The following is a 26,438-nucleotide window of genomic DNA, read 5'->3' as shown; positions in this document are numbered from 1 at the left end:
TACCCTATGACATGATGCCTCTATGTATGCAGCCACAAACAGTAGTCTGGTTTGGCAGTCATCTCCCATCATAACTCGTGCCTAATCTTCTTTCCTGTAATGACCAAACACTAGCCCTCCTTAAGCATTTGCTTTCCCCATGTCTCCCACCCTTAAATATCTATGTTTGGGGCAATCTCCCTTCAGATCCATTTGCTATGTGTGTCCGGTTTGTCATTTTCAGGTCCTCTTTAGGGACCCTGTGGTGGGTTGTTTCCTTAAGGGTGTGGATTAGCTTTGTCCTCAGGTGAGGTAGCAGTTACCACCATGGGATTTGAATTTGGTGCTATCATAGCACATCACCTTTCCATTTGAGCCCCTGGCTACCTTCTCGCTAGCCAACCTTTCATACAAACTGGCCTTCCTGGTTACTATTACTTCTACCAGACAGGTGTCGGAGCTGCTTACTTCTGAGCTTCCTTATACTGTTTTTTATAAGGATTAGGTGCAGCTGCACCCCCATCCTGCCTTTCTACACCTCTCAGTGTATTTACACTCTCAGGGTTGTGTCACCTTTTCATTCCAATCAGGATATTTTTCTCCCTGTTTTCTTCCCTAAACCCCATGCCGCAAACAAGAATAGGGTGCTACATTCCCTGAATGTGAAGCATGTCCTCACTTTTTATGTTGAGCGTACTAAACCATTCTGCCTGTCAAGGCAGCTTTTTGTCTCTATTGCGGAATGCATGAAGGGCCTCCTGATTACATCGCAGCGTCTGTTGTCCTGGATTACTGTATGTATCAAGCTGTACTACAACTTGACCAACGTGCCAGCCCCACCTATCACAGTGCATTCAACTTGGGCACAAGCCTTGTCATTGCCTTTTCTGGCACAAGCTCCAATTTAGGACATCTGCAGGGTGGCTACGTGGACACCTCAGTGCACACCATCATGACTCATTATGCCCTCACTCAGCAGTCTTGGGATGATGCGGGGCTTGGCAGGACTGAACTGCATTCAGCAAAAAATTGAGATCCAATCTCTCCTCTGTACAAACTGCTGGTAAGTCATACATTGAACTGCACATGAGCCATTACTCTAAGAAAGAATGGTTATTTATCTTTTGTAACTGTTGTTCTTTGAGATGTCTTGCTAATGTTCATTGCAGATATGGATATAAAGGGTTAATTGGTTACCAGGTAAGCATCACCCTTACCTGCATGCTTATTGAGGTAACCTGTTAATCAGCAGTCCAGCTGGATTGGAGCAGCCCCTTGCCCGATGCCGGTCAGGGGCTGCTCCAGCCCAGTTGTGCATGGTGTGCCGTGCCATCAATTGGGGTGCTGTGACGGACCAGGCTGGGTCTGGGTACCGCTGAGGATGTCAACTCAGGGTGAATTGCTTAAAACCAGGGCTACTTACTGTCCTCAACTGGAGACCTTTCCCAAAATAGGCCACAAACCAGTCACACCGAGCACTTCAGCTGCCAATCTGGCTAGCAGGAAGCCTTACCACTAAAACCCATCAGACACTCCAGCTCTCCCTGTGCCACAATCAGCCCTGGGCCTTACACAAAGGTGAGAGGTTATAAAATCAGATCTCACCTACTCTGAACAGATACTCCCTGTCCCAAAGAGCCAGCCACAGTCCTGGTTAATTTACACTTTAGATCTTACCCACAAGAGCACACTGGGCCAATCCTTTAGAATCTAAAATCTAAAGGTTTATTAATATAAGAAAGAAAAGGTTGAGAGTAAGATTGTTAAGGAGAATACATTACATGCATCCATCGCAGGCTCTTAGCAGAGATGTTATAAACTGCTAGCTTAGAAGTCTCTGGTGTACATCCTGTATCAGGATGGGTCAGTAATCCTTCCTGACTCTCTGTCCCTAGCAAGGCTACATCTGGGAGTAGGAGCAAGATTGAAGACAAAATGGAGACAGCCTCATGGCACATTTATATCCCTGGTGTCTCACAAACTGTAGCTGGTCACATGATCAAGTAACCTGTCTATGTTTCACATGCCACTAGCCATGAGGAACTGGCTGGTCTGCAGGCTTCCAGATGCATTCCTCAAGTGTGTATTGGCCTCTCTGAGAGCCATTGTCCATGGAGCAGTGCTAATTAGCATAGCCATTTACCGAACAATCCTTCCTCACAATAGGTAGTCCAGGCCCATTGCTCTCTCCCAGACAGAGAAAATGTACAGTATAAGAACAGAGCCCATATTCATAACTCCACATACAGAAATCACACAAGTACATGAGTAGCATACATAGAATCAGTAGCGCAAAAGCTTTCATTTGACACTTAACATGGCCCACTTTGTACCAAATTTGGGCAAGCATCACCTGTGGTTAAAATAGTGATCTGTCTGCTCACTTTAAAATCCAGTAATGTGACAGATGCTTCAGCCCAGCTGTGCTGGAGCAGCTCCGTGGGCGGTCATTGAAGGTAGGGCTGGGGGAGGCAGGCCCTTCAGCCCCACTCCCAGCCCTGCCCCTTTTGTGAGGCCTGCCCCCCACCACAGGGAAGGGAAGAGTTAGGGCAGCATGCCGAGTGTGCGTGCCCCACCCTTCTCAGCCCCAGAGCACCAGGAAGGGAGGAGGGCACGCAGCCTGAGCCTCCCTGGCTCTGGAGCATGGGAAGGGCAGGTGCTCCGGGGCAGCAACGCTCCACCTCAGTACGCCTACAGAAGGTGTTCTGGGGGCGGAGTGTGGGCGGAGCCATGCATGGTGGTTTGGGAAAGCAGAGCCTTCCCCCACCTAGCATATTGGATGTCCACTGGCTAGGCTGGAGTGGGCCCCTGCCCATGGGATCCCAGTTAACCAGTTAAACGTTATGTTTAACTGGTTAACTTTTAGACGTTCTTTTACATTCCTAATTCCAGACTCAACTGCCTCCCCTCTGTTGGATTGTTCTGGCATGAAGGAACTGAAGCGGGAGTCAGGTCTGCAGGGGTATACATGCAACATCATATGTTGTCACCCCAGGGGGCACTACAGCTGACCCGACAGGTACGGCCAGGGACCAGTCTTCTGACGATCATGCATGCAGCATACATCCACACACACTGGAATGGACATGAGCAATTGCTCAAAGAACAACAGTTGCAAAAGGTAAGTAACCATTCTTTCCCTTTGCCCCTTCACTTACACTCTTTTCACCTGTTTTCATTCCCATTTTCATGCTCTTGGCCAAGCCAGGTTGAATTAATTTTGCTTGGAAGATTTTGAGAGATTCTGTGTCAAATTCATTTTTGTTTTACCTGCCTTGAAACAGGAGCTGCAGGTGCTGTGATCAATGGATCAAAACACGTGTCGGATTTCATTGCAGCTTCTGTGAATGCCCCGGTGTTCTCTGCAGTCCTGCTGTTGTGTTATTTCTTATAGGGATACTCCACAGTGAATCATGAGACAGATTTCCAAGCACCCCACCTCCACCAGGACAAAAGGGTACAAGAGGCAGGATTGGAAGCACAGCAGTGTCACAAACAGCCTCTAGACTTTCATATGCTTGTACCAGTAGGCCCAGCACTGTAGTCTGCCAGTCTGGTTAGAGTACATCCTAATATGGAAATTCCATTGCTATCTATGCAGATGGATACAGCCCTTGTACAACCTTATGAGATGCTGATGTATCTTCAGTGGTAGGTGAGAGCACTCAGCACGTAGCAGGATTGGATCATTAGCCAGCATGCATATGTTGGCTTGCTAGAATTGAATCATTTATGCACAGTGTAAAGGACCCTAGTACACAATCCTGGGAAGTGAAATGCTCAGATGTCTTGTCCCCTCACTCTTTTTAGAGGACTCCACTTAAGGCTGAAATCAGCGTTACGGGGTAAAGGCAGTAAGTCGGTGTCTGTGCCTTTAAGACAGTTATTGGAACAGATTGGCTCTTTTATCTGTGTTACTGTATTTCTTTCACCCCGCAACCAAAAAAGGAGTTGAAAGGAATGTTGCCATAATGATGAGGCAGATTCTGTCTTCACTTGAGGCCTGTCCTGCAAGGTGCTCCGTTTCCTGGGAGATGAAGGCATCTAACAGCTTGCAAAACTGGGCTCTTTTATCCGTCTGTACCCAACAAATTTGATAAGTTACACTGACAGGAGAGCAAAATTTGGCAGTTCATTTTCTCTGTCTTAAAATAAGCCTTTGGTTGCAAAAACTAAATGAAATGTAAAAAATCTCATTTGCTTTTACTTTTTGTATCTGTCTCTGCAAGGAGTATGGAAACTACATTGGTCAGTTTTATTTTGTTTTCCTAGTCTATATTTATTGTAGGTTCCTATGTACAGTAAAACTCCAGTGGTCTGGCATCCAGTGGTCCGGCACTCCTGATGGTTCAGCACCATCTGGAACCCGGAAGTGCTCTGGGCAGCCGGACAATCGGAGCTGCTCTGCCCCCGGCTTCCCCGATTCAGCCGCTGCTGAAACTAATCAGCAGCTGACTTGGGGAAGCAGAGGGCAGAGCAGCTCTGTCCCGGGCTTCCCGGAGTCAGCCACTGGTCAGTTTCAGCAGCGGCTGACTCGGGGACACCTGGGGCAGAGCAGCTGGGCTGCTGCCGGGTTGATCCCGCAGCGCCGAGAGGCGCATCCCCCCCTCACTCCACGCCAGGCCCCTCATAGCCCCCCCTTCCGATAGTCCGGCATATCTGATAATCCAGCACCCCCTGAGTCCTAAAGGTGCCCGATTATCAGAAGTTTACTGTACTAAGGATGTTAAAATTAGATTAATCAACTAATCAAATAGTCAATGGAATTTCCATCAATTATTTGATTAGTCGATAAGGGCACTGTTGCTTTGATATGCAGCACGAGCCCACCTGTCTGTTGGATTTTGTGCATTTCAAAGATTGAAACACAGCATGGAGCCTGGGGCAAGTGGGGGACTCAGAGCTGGGGCTGCTGAGCAAGAGCTGTTGGGCCTCTTGTACATTTAAAGGTGGAACGCCACCGCTGCACCCCTGTCACAGAGCTGGAGCTGGGGGGAACCGGCTTTTAAGTCGGCTTCCCTGATCACTCCTCTCCTCTTCCCTCCCCCCCTTTCTGATAGAGGCAGCCGGGGGCGTGGGAGAGGGGAAAGGGGGAGTAACTAGTCAAGTAGTGTATCAACTGTCCAATAAGCTTTTGCTTGTCAGTTAGTTGACTAGTCGATTCGTCACTTATATCCCTACTATGTGCTAGCTCAAGGCTTTTGGGTGTGTGTTCCCCAGGCTGCAGAAGGCTTACATTTCAATAAGAGAATACTGTTTTGTAAATTTCTCACCTTTTAATCAAATCTATAATGTCTTCAGTTAATGTAGGATGTGGTGGTTCAGGCTGTTTTATTGACAGCAAATCTTGTGGTGGGCTATGAAACACGGCCCTTTTAAGCATAGAATCATAAAGTTAGAAACAGATATCGTCTATGAGATGATTCTGGAGGGTGCAGGATAGTCCATTATTGACAATTCCTGGTCTTTTGTTTAGCTGAGTGAGGTGAAAGTGAGATGGGAGGGCTTTAAAAGATAAAACACCTGACTAGGAGACAGGGGATTTGAGATCTAGTCCCAGTTCCACCATTAATTCAACCCCTCCCTCTGTAGCTTTGAGATCTGCAGATAAAACATACTGTAAAAGTGCCCAGTGTTTTTTATTGCTACATGTCCCAAATGATGGGGCTTCCACTGCTTCCCTGGAAGGTCTCCGCCACAGACTGATAGACTGTAGCAATTGTGGGGGCGGGGGTCTCTCAATACTTCATAAAGAGGTCATCAGCTTTTGATTGTGCTGCAGTTTCAGATGAGAGATGCCACTTTCTATACTTTGAATGACCATTCATTGAAAGTTTCAGAGGGGTAGCTGTGTTCTTCTGTAACTGAAAAAAATTAATGAATAAAATTAATGGAAAAAAAACAATGAATAGTCCTGCAGCACCTTAGAGATTAACAAAAAATGTGGATGGTATTGTGAGCTTTCGTGGGCACAACCACTTCTTCAGATACCATCTACATTTTTTGTTATTCTCTAAGGTGCTGCAGAACTATTAATTGTTTAAGTTTTTTCATTCATTGAAGAGTGCCCTTGAGCTTGAGTGTGCGTGGGAAAAAGGTTTATCATCTTCTTCCTCTCCATCTTCCTTCCCTGGGTGAGTCTGAGTCAGACCTGATCAGACCTGAGTCAGATCAACATTTTTACTCTTGTCAGCCTCATAGGAACCCATGTGGCTATAGGGTATGGAGCTGGTTATTGTGCTGCCTTATGTATTGTCAGCTACTTTGGCAGTTAATGGACCAATCCTGCAAGAGGCTGAGTGCCCTCCACTACCACTGAGCATAAGCTCACGTCTCACGGGGTTGTGTAATATAGGGGATAAGTGCATATAGCGAGTAATTATTGTAGCCTGCTAGTAGCTGGGCAATGCAGTGTATATGGGACCTTCTGGTACTGCTGGCTAACAGGACCTAAGTTTTTGGAAATGATCAAACATGGTTCTAGTCTTAGATCCCACAGAGGATGTGTGAATTATCTAGTAGTTGTCTGTCTGTAGCACCAAATTAATTTCATTTGGGCCATGAGTTTATATTGCAGAATTTTGGGGATGGTCAGAAGAGACCCAGCTAGACTCTCAGGTCACAGATTTCATTTGTGGTGCTAGATTTTGAAAAGCTCTTTGATTTGGAAAGAGACAGTTTGATCTGGAATCCTTTTCAGGAGAGAATAAATGTGGAATCCATGGCCTCACTGTGCTTTGGTACTGAGCCTTTCTAGAGGCTGGAATAGAAGAGTCCATTGCATTTTGTAGGTGGTTAAGGGTTGGAATGGGCAATAATTTTTGAAGGGGGAGGCCAGTTTGCGAATTTTGGAAGTGGTTGCGGGTCACCCTGGAAGGGGCAGGGCAAGGAGACTTCATGCGCTCCCCTGCCCACAGACCCTGATTGGCCTGCGGGTGAGAGAGTGCGTGAAGTCTTTGTCCCTTGCTCTGTCCTGCCAGAAGCCTGTGGTGCCTAGCGAAAACCAGCAGCTGTTTTGAATAGCTGGTGGTGCCCTCTGGTGCTGCACACCCCGGCGGAGGAGAGGAGACTTCACACGCTTCCCTGTCCCCAGGTCTCGATTGACCTGTGGGTGGAGGAGCGGCAGGGTGGCTACGGTCTGGATCCAGTGGTTTGGCAGGCTGGATCTAGCGCGTGGACCCTATCTTGCTCACCCCTGAATTAAAGATACACCAAATGGCTCACAGCTCTTGGCCCAGCTGCTAACCCATTGCTTGGTAGCCGCCTGGCAGCCATGAGCCAGGAGCCCTTTCAGTTGCTGTTATTTAAAAGGGTCCTGACTCATGCCTCCCCGGCAGCTCCCAGGCAACGTGTTAGCAGCAAGGCCAGGACTTGTGAGCCTTTTAAATAGCAACAATTTAAAGGGCTTATGCCTCCCTGTGGAGGCACGTTAGCAGTGAAGCCCGTGAGGCGCAACACCTTTCTGTTGTTTTTATTTAAAGGACTTGTGCCTTTCAGGCAGCTGCTACCACGTTGCCTGGCCACTGCCCGGAAGCCGCGAGCCCTTTAAATAGCACAAGTTGAAAGGGCTCGTACTTCCCCAGCGGCTCCCAGGCAACGTGTTAGTGGCAGAGCCAGGAGCTGCTGGATGAAAGTGCTAGGCGGGCCAGACAGCATCTTGCTCAGCCCTGGTTAAGGGGGAAACAGCTGCTACCCTCATTTTGATCCTCCCCTATAACAGTCCAATTGATAACTAATAGCAATGCAGCTGCTTATATTAGCTATTTACCCAAAATTGAGCTGGCTAATGAAAATGTTTCTAATTAATATGAGGCAGATGAAAACTCATTACAGCAAGGTCATTGGTAATGAGAGATAATCAGAGCACAAATGACCAAGCTTGGAGCAAAATGAAGATGGAGCATGAGCCAGGGAATCAGTACCAGCTGTACATGTACCAAACTACAAGGGAGGGACAGAGTCCAGGAAGATGGCTGGTGGTTCTTTGACATCGTTACCATCAAGTGCCACTTCCTCCCACCTCTCCTGACTTTGCAGAGGATTCAATTAGCTAGAGAGATGGGCTTGAGCTACAAAGTTGGGATTCCCAGGGCTAGTGCAAATGTCCCTAGGAGCCACTGTTCTTTAGAATTGAGGGTTTAGGTCAAGCCCCTGTTTAGCCAGTGGTGTTGGCGGTTACAGGTGTGCAAGTTTCAGAGGCAGTGTGAATCTGGGTGCTGAGTGAATCAGGACGTGAGGCTGAGTGCACATATACTATAGGTGTCAGTTCTAGCGTCTGCATGTTCATGTGAGTTCAGGGCTTGGTTTGTGTGCACGTGAGGTTGTGTTGGATTGTGTGTTACAGGGGTGTTAAATCCCGGTCATTCAATTAAACAATTAAACTTTGTTTCACCAGTTAACTGATTTAAATGGGGGCAGGCGGGATGCCAATTCAACTTGGCTGAGCTGGAGCACCCCCGCTACCCTGGCTAGCCTGGAATGGCCCCACTGCCATGGGCGACAGGGGGACTGCTCTGGCCAGATGGGCCGTCTGCAGGTAGGGGCTGCTACAGTCAGGCTGGAGTAGCCCGTACTTGTGGTTGGCTCACAGTTTTGGAGCAGACTCCTGCTTGAGGTGGGGAGGGGACTGCTCCAATCTGCCAGTTAACTGCAAACTGGTTCACCATTCACATCCCCAATGTATTTGGGTGTCTGTGTGCCTGCCTTTGACTTTGGGCTTGTATGGGGTAAAATCTTTCCACAGTAGGTTATTGTTTTCCCTTGTTTCAGCTGCATGTGGGCTGTGTATTGTATTGGTGATAAAATGATCCAGCTCTGGTACCAGTTTTTGACTCTTTTGGCAGTAAGTTCCACAAGGTGTCTATGTGCTGTCTCAACAAAAGAGATCTTTAAATTTGTCCTAAATTCACAGGTCACTTTGGTTTAAATGACTCCTGTCAGGTATATAAATTGAACAATCTTGTGAGCATCCCTTCTCGGGAGCTTTTTAATCTTTGCTTGTGGTTCTTTAAGTTAATGCAACTGGACACAAGGAACATCATATAGGGGTTTCACTTTGCTCAGTGTTGTGTCATTGTAATAGGTTCTGTATTTTCTACATCTTCTTTTTTAATGCACTCAAGCATGCTATTTGCTTTTGCTAGCTGTATCCTAAAAATCTTTACTGATTTGAATCCCATCTGCCACTGTGCTGCTTGATCTTCCAGTGTGTTTGAATCCACCTGGACTTCCTCACAACCTTCTGTATAAGAGGTCTGTGAGTCTCTCCCTGTCTGGTAGGGTAGAAGACCACTCCTCCTTGCTCCACTCCCTCTTGGAGCAACTCAGTCCAACAGTTAGCAGGATCTGGCTGGCAATCAGTCCAGGCGATTAATCAGTCTGGCTACCTAGGTGCCTCAGTTGGGGCGGGGCAGCCAACAGTTAGCGTTCTGCTTTATCTAGTTCAGTGGTCTCCAACCTTTTAAAGCATGAGATCACTTTTTGAATTTAAATGCAATCCAGGATCTAGTTCAAACCCAAACACTCGTCATCCGCCTCCTTCTTGCCCCTTCTCCAAGGTCCCACCCCTGCTCACTCCATCCTCCCTCCCTTCCCCATCCTCACTCACTTTTAGCAGACTGGGGCCAGAGGGCTAGGGTGCAGGGGAGGGGGATGTGGACTCTGATCTTGGGCTAAAAGATTTGGAGTGTAGGCGGGGTTATGAGCTGAGCCTGGGGCAGGGAGTTGAGGTGCAGGAGGGGGTTCAGGGTGCTGGCTCTGGGAGGGAGTTTGGGTACAGGGGGACTTAGGACTAGGGCAGAGGTTTGGGGTGTAGGAGGAATTCAGGACTTGGGATGGGGTTTGGAATGCAGGCTCCAGGTGTGCACTGCTTACCACAGGTGGCTACTGGATGGTGGTGCTGGGGACTAAGGCAGGCTTACCCCTACTCTGACCTTACCACTCCCAAAAGCAGCCAGCAAACTCTCTTCATCCCTGTTCCCCCTCTGCTCTGTGGAGATTTGATACAGGGTGGAAGGAGGGACATCCTGACATCAGCAACCCCTCCACTTCTTCCTGTGCCCTGCACAGCAAGCAAGAGGCTCCCAGGGCGGGGGGACAGGAGCAGAGGGCAGGAGCAACATGACAGTGCTTTGAGGGGCAGATGAAGTGCCAGCATTTGACAGTCTCCTGGCCAAACCTGTCAGGATCACCTGTCAAAGGCTCCAAGATCTACCAGTAGATCCTGATCTACTGGTTGGTGACCATTGATCTAGTTGTTCAGGGAGGAATTAACTCCCAGATAGGAGCTGTAGTCAATGTGTCTGGTGCCTTAGCTTCACCGAGCGGCAGACCTATCCAGGCCTCCTGGTTTATCAGTGGGGAAATGTCCATCTCCAGCAGATGGGGTGGCTGGGAGAGAGGGATGCAGGTCCTCCCACTCCACCGTATCCCAGCCCAGGGCCCTGTCAGTGGCAGGATAATCTGCCACTAGGTCACCGGAAATCCACCTGCAATATGCTGGCCAGTTTACAAACAGTCCCATAGCTGAACCCTATTTAACTTCCCTGGGCTACTTCCTACTCTCCCAGTTGGGGGGGGGGGGGGGGGGATACCTGGATTCCTTTGTTGCCCTCTGTCTCCCTCAGGTAGACCGCAAGTAGCAGCCCTATCAGCTCATTGGAATTGCTGGTATCTGGCCGCTCTGGAAATTCTGCTGGGTCTTTGGCATGGCAGCGTTCTCTGGCTGTTATTAGCTCCAGCAACTAGGGAGAGATGTTCTGCTCCTCTGTCAGTTCTTCCCCAACTGAGCTAGAGAACTGGTCTTCTATAGTCCCACTTTGCGTCCCATCCCTCTGCTTTCCACAGGGCAGCTGCAGGTGTCCCGGTTCTGCCCACCAGGGGGTAGTTGTGCATCTCTTCCTGTCTGATATGGCAGGACCCCACATCCCCTTGCTACATTTGTGCTCATCCAATTACATGGGACTTTACTGTGGCTTTACCAGCCATTGCCAGTCTTCTGACTCTTAACCAGTGAGGAAGAGAAAGGGATAATGGACAGACCCCTTCCTCACACAACCTTTGGAAATGGCTAGGACTGTTACTGCCACTGACTCCCCCATGCCATGAGCTCATGACAGTGGAGTTTCGGCTGCCTGCAACAAAGGTGGGAAAGCTTTTTAATCTGTCTCCTCTTGCCCACCACTGCATATTTAGCAGCTGAGATCTGGTTGTTGGCATGATCCTCTGACTTCACCAACTGGGTGCCAATGATCTGTGTCTAATTAGGTAATTTATATGGCCTCAATTACTATAGAGCATTTCACAAATATTAATAATGTAAGCTTCATAGCCTCCCTGTGAGGTAGGTCAGCAGTATTATCCCCAGTTTGTACACTCCTAAACTGAGGCCCAGAGCGATCAAGAAGTCATTTACCCAAGGACACACAGTAAGTCTGCAGCAGAGGCAGGAACAGAACTCTCTTGAATCTCTTGAATCCTGCTTCAGTACCTTAGCCATAAAACCTTCCTTCCTCCTAATTTTCCTCTTCTAAATCATTCAGAAACACATGGAATGGAACAAAGGGGCTGCCAGAGTGGATCAGGCCACAACCTAATATGCTGTCCTGTCAGCAACAGTGGCTAGTACCAGATGTTTCGGATGACGCTTTAAAGCCCACTAGTGGATAGTTATGCAATAAATGTCCCAATAGGGAGAAGTTTTTCTTGATCCAATTCAGTTAGAAGTTGGCTTATCTCCTGAGAAGTAAAGACTAAAGCAGTTTATTCATTTTTATCCTGTCTAATATAAATTCAGATGTTCTTGGGACTATCAAATGGGGATAATCATATAGAGCTTCTTTCTAAATTGTTTTAAGATCCGCTGATGAAAAACACTGTATAAGACTTAGAGAGTAGTAATATTTATTCAATTTAAAAATAATACATAAAGCCTTCTGAACCTTGCTAAACTCTTGGCCTTGATAGCCTGTGGCCAGGAGTTCTATAGTTTAATTTTGTATTAAGGGGTTGTTTTCCTTAAAAATGCTTTAAGTGTATTGCTTTTCTGTTTCATTGAAAGCTCCCTTGTTCAGTGTATCATCTGATGGGAACCTTGTCTCAGCTGGAGATCCCACCATTGCAACCATTAGTAGAATTGAACTGATGATTTACCTTCTCTATACCATTCATTATTTTATATAACTCCTTCCTGTTTCCTCTTGTGCGTCTCCTTACTTAACACAATTGTCTTTATATAGAAGTTTTTCCTAGGCCTTTAGTCAATTTTGCTGCCCTGCTCTGGACTTCTTTTTCTATTTCTGCTCTGTTCTTTTTTAAGCGGGATGACCAGCACTGAACACACTAATCAAGGTCAGGACGTACCATCACTTTATATAATGACATTATGATATTTTTAGTATTATTCTCTATCCCTTTCTTAATATAACCTAACAGCTCGTTTGCTTTTTTGACTGCCACTGCTCATTGAGCAGATGTTTTCATTGAGCTGTCCACAATGATGCACAGGTCTTTGGCAGTTACAGTTAATTTAGAACCCATCACTATGTATGAGTGGTACAAATTGTTCCTTCCACTATGCATAACCTTGCACTTGTCTACACTGAATTTCATCTGCCACTCTATTGCTCATTCACCTCACTTTGTTAGGTACTTCTGGAATTCCTGGCCATTTTTTCTGTTGTCAAATAATCTTGGTAATGGTGTATCAGCCAGAGATGCTGGCACCACACTGTTCATCCCTTTTCCAGTTCATTGATACATTTATTAAACACCAGCATTAGTATGCTCTCAATAGTGTACTCCATTGTTAGCCCTTGGCAATGTTATGTAGTCACCATTTATTTCCACTTTTTGTTTTCTGTCTCTTAGGTGTGTCTATATTGGAAGAAGAAGAGGTGTTAGCACTAGGTAGGCTGGATTAAAATAGCAATTAAGATAGAGCCATTAAGGTCAGCAGCTTGAGTGCAAGCCTTTAGGCCAGTCAGATGTTGAACCATGTTGTTAATCTGAGGTAAAAGTCAAGTTGCTGTGTCTTCACTGCTATTTTAATCCTAGTTAACTAATGTTAATACTTTTTTGTAATATAGACATGCATTTGTGCTGTGTCTGTGCTGTCCTCTCTTCCCCAAATCTTCCAATTTTTCTGCCACGGATTAAGCTTCACTGGGGCAGCATCAGTGGAAATGCTAGTGTAGACAAGGTTCTGGTAGTCATTGGCATTTACATAGCCATGTTCTCTGACTCTGCTCAGAGCAGGTCTAAAATGAGGCAGTATTAAAAACACTAGTGGGTGCGGGAACTTTGTCTCAGCTAGAGATCCCACCATTGCAACCATCAGTAGAGTTGAACTGAGGTGTAGCAATGCTAAGAAAAGTTTTGAGGTCAGGAATAGATTTATGCAGACCAGGCCATAGCCAGTTTCCAAGCCATTATGGTGTATTTTTTGTTCTTTGAGAGACGTCCTTAGGGATGCTCTACAGTAGGTGTAAGTGCATCCCAGCGCCTTAGAGCAGATTTTTGATAGCAGTGCATTGGGGCCGCACATGCGTGGTGCATGGTGTGCACGCCCCCCCCCCCCCCCCAGTACCATCGCGCATGCCTGGCTACACTCCCTTCAGTTCCTTTATACCATCCCCGGCTTCAGACGGACCTCCACGATGCTCCTCGCTCCTCAGCTGTTCTAGAGATAGTTAGACGGATAGATTAGTTTATTCTAAGTTCTTCTCCCGTTGTAGTCACTACAATGTTGGACAAAACCATACAACCTTTGCAGGGGCATACCTTTTCAAAATCCAGACCCCACAGTGATTATTACCACAGACACCTCTCTCACTGGGTGGGGAATACACATGAAAAGATTTACAACGCAAGGACCACAGCAGAGAGGACATTACACATCAATGTCCTCAAACTCAGGGCTGTACGGCTGGCATGCCAGCACTTCCTTCCTCACATCACTGGAACCCATGTCAGAAAATATATACGGCCTGTATGTTTTATATAAACAGGCAGGGAGGGGCATGATCACAGGCTCTTTGCAAGGAAGCCATAGCACTCTGGAACTAGTGCCTCACTCATAGCATCTCCATAAGCTCGTGCCACCTCCCCAGTGTCCTAAACACAACAGCGGATGTCCTCAGTAGAGCCCTACCCCAAGACCACAAGTGGGAAATCGACAGATCAGTCCTGAGGGACATATTCACTCGATGGGGACAATCCCACATAGACTTATTCGCCACCAAAGATAACAAGAAATGTCCACTGTATTGCTCCAGAGCGGGCATGGGGAAATGCTCTCATCCTCAAATGGGATGTGCCCTTGTTCTATGCATTCCCCCCCTTTCCCTCCTCAACAGAATACTCATAAAAATATGGAGGAACAGAGCGAGAGTGATCCTAATAGCAACTTGTTGGCCTCGACAACCATGGTTTCCCCGATACCGACACCGCCCAATCATCCTTCTGCACAGCCCAATCATACTGTCCCAACCAGGGACTGATACTCCTCACCCTCAATTTCCTACTCTTCACCTCAAAGCATGGTACCTCGATGGTTCACAGGCATAGAACTCCAATGTTCACAACAGGTGCAAAACATCCTCTTACATAGCAGGGCTCCTACAACAAGAAAGACATATATTAATAAGTGGACTTGTTTTACACATTAAGTGGCCTCCCACAATATATCAGCTCAGGATGCCCCACTCCCTACAATCCTCGATTACTTACTGCATCTCAAGCAATCACAACTTTCCCTGAGTTTGATCAGAGTCCATCTGGCAGCAATAACAACCTTTCACATGCCAGTTGATGACACCACAATGTTTGCACTAAGTGCTTCCTAAAAGGCCTATGGGCCTTTTAACGCTTCTTGGGAACCATGGGATCAACACCTGGTACTGATGAACCTCAATTCGAACCCATGGCCACATGCTCTCTACTCCACTTAACTCTAAAGATAGCATTCTGGACGCTCTCTTGTGCAAAAGTGCATCACTTTTGTGATGCACTTTTGTAGTGTGGACACGCTTTTGCACAAGACGTTTTCGTGGAAGATCTCTTCCACAAAAAGCTTCTTGCGCAAGAAGCCTGCAGTATAGACGTAGCTGGTACTGCTCTCATTTCAGACATCTGACTTTTAGCTTGTATGTGATCTAGGGATGTGAATGGGGCTGCTCCAGCAGGGCTCACCATGGGCAAGGGGTGCTCTAGCCTGTCTGGAGCAGCCCCTATCCGCCGTGGGCCTGGCCCAGCTTGCAACAGGCAGGGGAGCAGCTTCCATCTGCAGTGGGCCCAGCGAGAATGTGCTATGGGCAGGGGTGCTTTAGCCTGGCTGGAGCCCTGCCCACCCTCATTTAATTGGGTAAACATAACATTTAATTAGTTAACTAATTAAATGGGATTTTACATCCATAGTGTGATCTGAGGCGCAGCTGTTCACTAAAACTCTCTGGGTAATTTTTTTCAAAAAAGCTTAGATGTTTTAAGAGCATAAGTCACCGTGAAACTCAGTGGGCCACATAAATACTTTTGAACACATTGCTTCCTCTTTCCACTTCCACTTGCTCTTTCCACTTTCTAGTGCTTAAGCCAAGAGGAGTCTCCACTCAACACTCCAGGCTTATTTCTTTTCTTTCAGCATTTTATGAAGGACCATATCAAAATCACTTTGAAAATCCAAGTCAGTTCACTTTGCCCAGCCAATACATGTATGTCTCATATGGTCACCATGGGACACATGGAAAACTTGTCCTTCTGAACCTCAGGGAGGGAGAGAAAATGAGAGACTTAAGATGAGAACATGGAGAGAGAAACATACACCGATGTGCACAGAGACATTTGTACAGAAGCAAGGTCCACATGAGGTTTAATCGTGGTGATTCTCAGCATTTCAATTCCATAATTCCCTGTTAACTGTGTGTATCTGCACACACCCCTGTCTAGCCACCTGTCCCTTTTCCAAATATTCCCTCTCCTGCCAAGCCAGTATGAAGACCTTTTGTATTAGGCTAACTCTGTTCTCTGCTGAGCACATCACAACCACTTCTTCCCTTACAGCCAGCAGAATGTTATAAGCTTTGTCAAACTCACCAAGAACACTGAGCATAGGTTCAGAAGCAGGACTGGCACCAATGCTGATGGGTTTGGTGAAGTTCTCTGGAGGGCTTTAGCCACCTGTTGTTCTAAAAGGGTTATCTCTCAGATAATTTTCTTTCATGAGTTGTTGTGGGTTGGCTTATTGAGGGGAAACCTGCCCGAAGTGAGTAGTTCTGCATTTAGCTCTGAACATGGTGAGGTTAGTGCTCATTTTTACGTCTTGTTTTAGTGAGTCCCATAGTATGGCCCTAGCTCTTGTGAAAATTCTGTCTCCTGCGTTTATGGGGTTGCCCCATTGGTCGACAGTGTCCCTTTTCTACTGGCATATAGCTGTCGGAGGAGGGGATGCTTTGTTACCAGTAAAGGCACGCTAGTAAACTAAATTTAGTGGGGCTGATATGAGTTGATGGAAAATGCCTTTGTCCCAGAAGGTGGTCCAACCTGGAAACCACTGTATCTATCACTGGAGGATTTCTCCAGTCTGAATAATCACAGACACGAATGTCAAATTTAAAAATCTATTATGAATACAACAGATGATACAACACAGAATAAACATAGGATAACACTGTGTAAAACCAACCCTGCACCCCAGAAGCAATAGGAGATAGCACAGCAAAGATAAGCAGGAGAGCACTATACTCAGTGGCTGTGTCTACACTGGGCCACTTATTCCGGAAAATCAGCCGCTTTTCCGGAATAAGCTGCGAGCTGTCTACACTGGCCCTTGAATTTCTGGAAAAGCAACGACACTCTACTGTACAAAATCAGCCGCTATTCCGGAAAAACTATTCTTCTCCCACTTGGGCATAAGTCCTTATTCCGGAACACTGTTCCGGAAAAGGGCCAGTGTAGACAGCCCAGTAATCTTTTCCGGAAAAAAGCCCCGATCGCGAAAATGGCAATCGGGGCTCTTTTCCGGAAAAGCGCGTCTACATTGGCCACAGATGCTTTTCCGGAAAAAGGGCTTTTCCGGAAAAGCAGCCTGCCAATGTAGACGCTCCTTTTCCAGAAAAACTGAAAATGGAATAGTATTCCGTTTTAAGCAGTTCCGGAAATTCATGCCAGTGTAGACACAGCCAGTCTGTCTGAGGTCAGATGACTGCACGAGGCTCAGGACCTTCGACCTGTTGGCTTGAGGTAGCCTCAGGGGAGGAACACTGAGGATCCAGATGTTGAATTGTCGATGGTGTGATGGCAGGTAAGTTATACACACCCTATGGTATCTGGTTCTTGGTTCTGGGAAAAGGGCCTTCACCACAATAATCGGAGTGGAACTGGGTTGTGGGCTCGGTCCGGAGATGCAGGTAGCTAGAGTTCACAACACTGGGCAATTGCCAATAGAGCACCCTGTTGGCAATGGTGGAGCTGGATCTGGTCTGTTGTGAAGCAGGTCCTGGCCTTCTCCACTGTTTTTGACAGCAGCACAGCAAACCTCCTCCAGATGGAAACTGCCAACAAATAGGAACGGACAAACCGAACGAACCCGATCCTCTCAGGGGTCTGTGCTTTTAAAGATCCCAAGGCGGGAAAACATCAGGAGTGTGTCTAGTGCAAAGGTGTAGTGCTGAGTGCAAACTAGGGTTCCGGGTGCAGACTTTTGTGCTGTGTGCAGCACAGTGGTACCGTGTGCACAGCCATGTGCTGTGTGCAAACAATGATTTTGTGGCAAAAGTCTCTCAAGTCCCTTGGGTTCCATTTTGATTTTTTATTAGTCCATAGATTCCATTTTGATTTTAATGTCCTTACATATCCAGCAATAGCTTCTAGAAGGACAGAAAAAACTCTCAGGTAGTGAGGGCTAGGCCAGTGGATGTCATTGCGCATTAGACATAGACCTTGAACTCAACACTGCATTTAAGGCCTGATCCTCTATTCAAGTAAGTGAGAAAAAGCTCCTATTAACTCTAGTATTGCAGGAAAAGGGTTATTGTTGGGTGCCAGTGTAGAACTCCAGGATTATTTTAACACTTATGGCACCTTGTGTTCTTTGTAGACCTGAGGTTCTGAACCCATGGGTCAGGGTGACCAGAGCTGTGTATGATAGGATCAGAAAGAATCTTCTGGCTGCTGACAGATATAAGTGGGCATTTTATATGCCACATTGATTATTTGAACATACAATAGCATTGAGGAGTCCAAAAGTTCCCCTGAGAGCAGAGATGTTGTAGAGGAGGCAGATTCTTAGTAGTGTTTCCCTGTTCTTGCTCATTCTTACCTGGGATCAATTTTAGCTGGCTTCAGTCAGGTGCTGATTTGGGGAAGGTACTAAAAAGCTGGCAGATGGTGCTGCATGTGTTTGATATAAAGGAGAGGTGGAGTTGAGTGTTGTCTGTGTTCTGCTGGCAGTTCAGTCCGTGTTTCACCAGCTGTTTCAAAGTCTACATTTAAATATTCACTAATACTAGAAAGGGAGAGGATTGAGCCTTCGGGAACAGAGCAGGAGCAGGGTTTGGAGGGGCAGTTGCTTATGGGTCTTGGATAAAGTACCTGAGCCATTTCAGGGCATTTTCATTTAAACCCAACAGCTTCTTAGAGGTAGAACAGAAGTATCTGGTGATGAGTGATGTTAAATGTTGATTAATCAGCTAATTGAGTAATCAATGGAATTTCCCTTGACTACTAGATTAGTTGATAAGAGGGAGGTGGGGCACTCGCTGTCCTGGCTTGTGCCTCTGCCTTTTAAATGTAGTAACAGTCTCAGGCAGCTCTTACTATATTTCAAAGGCAGAGGTGCAGCAGGAACTGGGGCAAGTGGGGACTGAAGCAGTCCCCACTTGTGCTGGGTTCTGGCTGCAGCACTTGTACCTTTGAAATGTGGCAGGAGCCCTGTGGGGCTCCTGCCACATTTCAAAGGCAAAGGCACAGCAGTCAGGACCAGATGCAAGCGAGGACTGCTTCGGTCCCCGCTCGAGCCACTTCCCCGCTGCGCCCCCAGAGACGGTGCTGGGGGGAGCCAGCTTTTAAGCTGGCTCCCCCCAGCACTGGCTCCTGTTCCCCCCCAATACAAAGGCAGCAAGGGGGGGAAGTGACTAGTCGAGTAAGGACTCTACTACCCGATAAGCCTATGCTTATTGGGTAGTCGACTAGTCGCTGAGGGTATGTCTACACTACAAAGTTAGTTCGAACTAACAGACGTTAGTTCGAACTAACTTTCATAGGCGCTACACTAGCGCTCCGTTAGTTCGAATTTAATTCGAACTAACGGAGTGCTTAGTTCGAACTAGGAAAACCTCATTTTACGAGAATTAAGCCTAGTTTGAACTAGCTAGTTCGAATTAAGGGGTGTGTAGCCCCTTAATTCGAACTAGTGGGAGGCTAGCCCTCCCCAGGTTTCCCTGGTGGCCACTCTGGCCAACACCAGGGAAACTCTTCTGCCCCCCTCCCGGCCCCGGACCCCTTAAAGGGGCACGGGCTGGCTACGGAGCCCATGCCAGGTGCAAGCCTGCCAGCACCCAGCCAGCAGACCCTGCACCTGGCATGGATCGAGCCAGCCACCCGATGCCCCCCAGCCCTCCCCCTCTTCCCGGGACCAGGCTGGTGGCTCCCGGGAGCTTGCCCGGGACCGCAAGAGGCGGGCACCCGCCTGGGCTAGTGCAGACATTGTGGACCTCGTCCACGATCTCCGCACTAGGCACAGGAAAGTGGCCGTCTAGGGCAGGAGAGCTGCCAGCCTGCCCACCCAGGAGCAGGTGTGCATGAGAATCAAGGGGGTCCAGTGAGACCCCCCCCGACCCTGAGCCCTGAGCTTACAATGGCCGTCCTGGGTCAGACCAAAGGTCCATCTAGCCCAGTAGCCTGTCTGCCGACAGCGGCCAACCCTAGGGACCCTGGAGGGGATGGACCGAAGACAGTGACCAAGCCATTTGTCTCGTGCCATCCCTCTCCAGCCTTCCACAAACCTTGGGCAGGGACACCACTCCTACCCCCTGGCTTTTACCACTCCATGGACCCAGCCTCCATGACTTGATCTCACTGCCCTTTAAACTCTGTTCTAGTTCTAGCCTTCACAGCCTCCTGCAGCAAGGAGTTCCACAGGTTGACTCTTTGCTTTGTGAAGAACAACTTTCTGTTACTAATTTGAAGCCTGCTACCCATTCCTTTCCTTTGGTGTCCTCTAGTCCTTCTTTATGGGAACTAATGAAGAACTTTTCTGTATGCACCCTCTCCACCCCACTCATGCTTTTAGAGACATCTATCCTGTCCCCCCTCCGTCTCCTCTTTTCTAAGCTGAAAAGTCCCAGTCTGTTTAGCCTCTCTTCATATGGGACCTGTTCCCAACCCCTGATCATTTTAGTTGCCCTCCCCTCTCCCAGCCTCTCTCTTCCCCTCTCCCACCTCCTTTTCCCAGTCTCCCCCAGTTTTGTTCAATAAAGACAGATTCCATTTTGGAAGACACGTTATCTTTATTTTGTACATCAAGAAGAGGGGCTAGGGAAGGGTAAGTGGAAGGAGGTGAGGGAGGAATGGGGCACGAGCCCCCGATGGAGAAGACTGGGCTGGCTCTGCGGGCTACTGGGGGTGGAAGCTCTCCTGCAGCCCCCCAATTGCCCTCTCTCCCCAGATGGCAGCCTGTGGCAAGTGCAGCCGGTCTGATGGCCGAGTGGTGTGATGTGCCCAGTCTGGGTAGTCCGCGCAATCCAAGCCAGGACTGCTTTGCAAGCGGGGCACCCCTGAGAACTTTCTGTCCGGGGTGGGGGTCGGGTCCCTTTAAGCACAGCCCTCGGCTAGCCTGAGAAAGCATCTCCACGCTCTAAGTTCTTCTCTGATGCCCTGCCGGCACTGCTTCCGGCCATCCTTAAGCCCGGTTCAGGGTCCACTTCATGTGGACATGCTAATTCGAATTAGCAAAACGCTAATTCTAACTAGTTTTTTAGTCTGGATCCGTTAGTTCGAATTAGCTTAGTTCAAATTAACGTTGTAGTGTAGACATACCCTTACATCCCTAGATCAGTGGCATTGAATGCTGTAGACGGGTGTAGCGGGATGCATGTAGTGCTCTTACCTGGTCTGTATTCAGGGAGATATCATCCACTAGAAGAACAAGTGTCTTCTATAGCCCATTGTCTGCTTTGAAGCCTGACTGTCTGCTAATGGTGGGCACTGGAGACCATTTTTGCCAGCTTTTTTATTAGGTCACTAAGAAAAGGGAAGTTAGATACTGGATGGTGAGTTTATGAGGCCTGTAAATGAAACTGGTCCCTTATTGAACAATTGGACTATGTTTTAGGGCTAATAGTAGATTCCCTTCATCAACAGTCTGTTAGTGCGAGTCCCAGATAATACTCGAATTTCTTTTACCACCCAGGAAAGGCAGGGCCAGAGACCCAGATGGTGGCTCTGGGAGCCAGCAGTGCTTCCATCAGTACTTCCAGCACGAATGGGCCAAATTTGTGGGAGGAGAGAATTGTTTTTGTTTTCTGCCACTGTTCCTGGTGTCCCAAGAGCCTGTCCCAGATATGGGTGCCTTTTGCTGAGCAGTAGGATGACAACTCATAGCTTAAGATGTTGTGTGCTGGAGGCAGTAATATTTTCTTAAGGGATGGCAAAGTTCCCCAGGAACATGTCTTTGCTATCTATGGGGCAGAGGAGAGGTGGGCTGGCTTTGCCTCCTTCACAGCAGGGGTACAAGTATGCAGACTTTCTTAGGGTCTGGGTTGGGCTGCATTTTCTGCCCGCATGCTTATTTTTTTCTCCCTACTGTTTTTTGCCTCAGGTCACCCAATAACCATGGTGATCCTTGTGGGCAATGGGTCAGGAGAAGGTGCTTTGGGACTAGAACATCCAGCATCCATTGGGAAAGGGTGTGCCGCACCAATTCTCCCATTCTTTTTTTTATAGGCTGAGTGGAGCTTTCTGTGACTAAATGACTCCCAGCCTCAGTCCCACGCTCTCTGTGCCAGCCTACTGCTAATGCTCTGTCCTGCCACACACAAGACTTGATTGGATTCCATTCCCAGCACCAGTCTCTCAACCCCTTCACCTACCTAGTGCTCAGTATTGGAAAAGAGACTAGCTAGCCCTGCCCTGCTATACAGGTCCTTTACTTCAATCTCTCCCTTTCCAGGCCAGCCTAATACTTGATGCTTTGAAGCCCTGCCTCACATGTTAGTCTCTGAGTCACATCCCAGTGCTTAGTGCTTTGCTATAAACCATTCAGAAGGCTTTGATTTGGCTCTCTGGATTGGCAGGCCCTGCAAGTTTTATGTGGGCAGCATATTCTGGGTTCCCATTATGTTTTTGTGGCCTCATGAGGTTCTGGTTTGACCTTCGTCCCACCTCAGAGATCCTAGAACGCGAGTGGGGCTGGACATGTTTAATTCAAGCTGGCTGCCCCCAGCCTGCCCTTCTCTCCCTTGGAATACAGGCAAACTCTGGGGAGTGATAGATAGCAATTGCCTCCCGTTGCCTTCTCTGGCTGCTGGATTTTTTCTCCTCTGTTGGAGACAGTGTGTCGAGGACAATTATCCAAGCTGCATAAAAGCTGTTTTCCTATAATGGGCTGTACTCCTTGTACTGTGACAAACTGCCCAGCTGCTCCGGCTCCCTCTTGTTCCCTTTCTCTTTCATCCCTATTATTTGCTCTCTGCCTCTTCTGCTGTTTCTTTCTCTTTCATACCTTCGGTTTCACATTCCCTTTTCTCTGCTGGTCTTGCCACCTCTCCGGATACACATACATACAAGGCAGGGGAAACAGCCAGGTCAAGAAACTATTTGCCACAACAAAAGACTCAAAGAAGTCCCATAAAACACAGCACACTCTTACTTGTGGCTGCAGCCTGGGCAACCTGAAGGCAGCAGTTTGTCAGAGTGCACTTTTGAGTGGTGGCAGGTGTGCACCTTTCTCTAGTATGGGTTACACTTGCAAGGCTGTGTGTGTGTGCTGACACATCCATCTACGTGTCTGATCTGTTTTCGGTTTTCTGGAGTGCCCAACACCAGAGTATCTATGTGAGTCATAGATCAATGAGATCTGTGTGTAATATCCCTTAAGTACCTCCTGAGTTTTCTGCTCTTTTCCCTTCCCCTTCTTTTGAAGTATTGTTCTTTATAGTGAGAAATGCTTTGTCATAGAAGAAGGTTTTGCAGGGTGCCCTGAAAAGGTCAGACTCTGGATTAGTCTGACCTCCTCTAGCAGCTCGTTTCACAGCTGAATCCCCTTGATTGAGAGAGATTTGTCTCTGACTCCTGTGTGCTTCCTCTGGCCTTGGTGAGGTGCATTGTCTAAGGGAGAGAAGCTTTCACTGGTGCAGTTGTATGAGGGCTGGGAAGATCAGGACCAAAAGCTACACTGGTGCAGGAAGTGGACTGGCAGCCCATCCCACTGAAGAGAGATGTGTGTGCATGCTAGTTATTTTGATTAATTCAGAGTGGAAACCTGTTTTGCCAACATGTTGCCTGCACTGATCTGCCCTACAGAGTTAAATTATGTCCTCTACTGCAACCTCCTGCAGTGATGGTTAACTTCTTGATCCCCCTCCATGCATTCTTGTGCCAGCTGCTAGAGAGGGGCTGGATAATGTACCCTGCTCTGTCTCATGGGACCCCAGTGCTCCTGCAGGATATTAAGGTGTTTAGACTCCAAATTTGTAATCCCTGAATTAAATACTGGACTTAGTTTTCAAGCTTGACTTGTTTGGAGGCATTGAGGGGCTATTAAGATCAGAGGCTTGTCTCCCTATTTCACTATTCTGTTCTAAATAGAGATAATGTGATAACTGTGATAATTCCATAGCGTCGGCATACTTTCCAGGCAACATGATTAACTTCCTTCATGTATGGTCCATTCTCTCTCAGCCTTTCCCCAAGAGGAGAATTGTGTAGGCAATGTAGGGTTTGGGTTTGAATCTGAGGATTTTTTTTTTTAATGTACACACTGCTTTTTGTTTGCATGGGAGAAGGCTGGACAAAGAATTGTGTCTTATACTTGAAGCAGAAGGTACGGAGGCTTGTGATGGTCCTTAGTTCCACAGCTCACGAGAAAACTCTGGCACAGACAAGCTTTGTGAATCAAGAGTTCCAATATGCCAGAGAAGCAGAGTTGTTGAGCGGTAAGTCTTCATTCTGAGCTTTATGTGATCTTTTACAAGAGCAGGGCTTGGGCCATGGAGCACCTTGAATCACAGAATTGTAAGACTGGAGAAGACCTTGAGAAGTCTTCCCAGTCCCCTGCACCTACCTCAAGCAGGACTGAGGATTATCTAGACGGCTCCTGAGTGGTGTTTGTCTAACTTGCTCTTTAAAATCTCCAATGACAGAAATTCCACTGCCTCCCTAGGCAATTTATTCCAGTGTGTAACCACCCTGATAGGAAGTTTTCCCTAAGGTCCAGTTTAAACGACACTTGCTGCAATGTAAGGCCATTGCTTCTTGGCCTATCCTCAGAGGTTAAAGAGAACAATTTTTCTTCCTCTTCCTTGTAACAGCCTTTTATGTGCCTGAAAATTGTTGAAGATGAAGACTGAGAACCAAGTCTGGGCACTGGTTTTTCAAATGGTGACTTTCTGTGTTGCTGGGAGCATGTAGATCCAAAAGATGGCTTGGTAGGATGTGCTTGCAAACTGCAGCCACTTCCTGGGCATTGTATTGCATCTTACTGTATGGCTGTGTCTACACTGGGCCACTTATTCCAGAAAATCAGCCGCTTTTCCGGAATAAGCTGCGAGCTGTCTACACCGGCCCTTGAATTTCCGGAAAAGCAACGATGCTCTACTGTACAAAATCAGCCGCTATTCCAGAAAAACTATTCTGCTCCCGCTCGGGCATAAGTCCTTATTCCGGAACACTGTTCCGGAAAAGGGCCAGTGTAGACAGCCCAGTAGTCTTTTCCGGAAAAAAGCCCCGATCGCGGGCTCTTTTCCGGAAAAGCGCGTCTACATTGGCCACAGACGCTTTTCCGGAAAAAGGGCTTTTCCGGAAAAGCAGCCTGCCAATGTAGACGCTCCTTTTCCGGAAAAACTGAAAACGGAATAGTATTCCGTTTTAAGCATTTCCGGAAATTCATGCCAGTGTAGACACAGCCTATGTGAGACTAGATGTAAAATTCCACATTGTTGTGTTCATTGATCAATAATTCATAATGCTATAAGAGTATTCAAGTCAAGCAGTCAAAAGTTAGTGTCAACTCACAGGGGCATGACCAAACAGGATTATGGATTCGCTTCACAAGAGAGTCAATTAGGGATAGTTGCTTCTATTAATCTTACTATGTCACTAATATTACAGAGTTAATACTGCCAGATGGCTACACAGCTACTGCAAAGTGACACATCACAATAAGCACAGGCAGAGCAATGTATAAGAGAGTAATAGGCACTTAAAAATGCTTACGCCCCTTCAATCTGTGGGGAGTCCCGTTTCTGTCACCTCGCACCAGGTCACAGTGGATGTGGTTCCAGCTGGGGGAATCCAGGGCACCCGCTGGGGTCTAGGTCCCTGGTGAGACTCACCGGGCATGGGACTCCCTACATTAGTTATACAATAGTTGCTTACTGGGTGTGCATATACTGGCTCAATGCCATTCTTATCACTTTCATGAGCTGAGACTGAGATCAAATTTGTTTACCGCTCAGTAGTTTCCCAGTTCAAGGCATGGGTTAAAGCTGATAAGGGCCAGCTGCTGTTTGCGCTTGCAGAGTCCCAGGTTATGTACTCAAAGGGATGGAAACTTCCATCCCGGACTTGCTAAGCTGCAGGACCCACATATGACTTTTTAATGTGACAGTTAGGAAATGCAGACTTTAGGTTGAAAACTCAGCCTTAACTCTGCCTACTACCTCATTAAGGATGTTAAATTTTGGTTATCTGGCTAATTGTGTGGTCGATACAATTTGTATCGACCACACAATTAGTCAGTAAGGGCCGCTCTGCAGAGCCACTGCGGGGGTAGCTCCAGGAGCCGGCATGAGCTGGGACTGAGCAGTCCTGGCTCATGCCGGCTCTGGGAGCCACCTGTGCTACATCTCTGCATTTTAAATGTAGGAAGAGCCCCCTAGCTCTTACTACATTTAAAATGCAGAGGCATAGTGTCTCGATCCAGTGAGAGCCAGGGCTGCTTGATCCCAGCTCATGCTGAGTCCAGCAGCCCCTGTTTGTGGTGGCTAGCCATGTCTGCTGCGAACAGGGGCTGGTGCCGGAACAGCCTTTGCCAATGCCAAGCCTCAGCATGCCGTGAGCAGATGCTACTTTGCAGCAGTCTCCCCTATCCCTCCTGCTGACTCTTATAGAGGCAGCAAGGCGGGGGGCAGTGTGTAGTCAGTACTTCTTCCAGCTACCCGATAAGCTTATGCTTATTGGGTAGTCAGCTACTCGCTAACAGCCCTATACCCCATTGCTTATGTTTTATTATAGAGAATATGTTTACA

The 26,438-nt window shown here is 47.5% G+C and overlaps 1 protein-coding gene across 9 annotated transcripts in view; it reads left to right on the top strand.

Annotated features, from left to right (window-relative positions):
• The window catches only part of ADCK1 (aarF domain containing kinase 1), a 139,775-nt gene that overhangs the window by 40,838 nt on the left and 72,499 nt on the right, over nucleotides 1-26,438 (top strand). For 4 of the 9 annotated variants that reach the window (XM_075926786.1, XM_075926782.1, XM_075926785.1 and 1 more), the window contains one exon: nucleotides 2,872-3,100. The exons of 4 other annotated variants lie outside the window; for them this stretch is intronic. In XM_075926786.1, the coding sequence (XP_075782901.1) occupies nucleotides 2,872-3,100 (229 nt within the window). Of the gene's footprint in view, nucleotides 1-2,871; nucleotides 3,101-23,974; nucleotides 24,126-26,438 lie in introns of those variants that run through there. One more of the 9 variants, XM_075926790.1, reaches the window with a different exon arrangement.

This window comes from Pelodiscus sinensis, chromosome 4, assembly GCF_049634645.1.
Source record: "Pelodiscus sinensis isolate JC-2024 chromosome 4, ASM4963464v1, whole genome shotgun sequence".
NCBI lineage: Eukaryota > Metazoa > Chordata > Testudines > Trionychidae > Pelodiscus > Pelodiscus sinensis.
The sequence above is the reverse complement of the archived record's forward strand: the minus strand, read 5'-3'. Positions and strand labels throughout refer to the sequence as shown.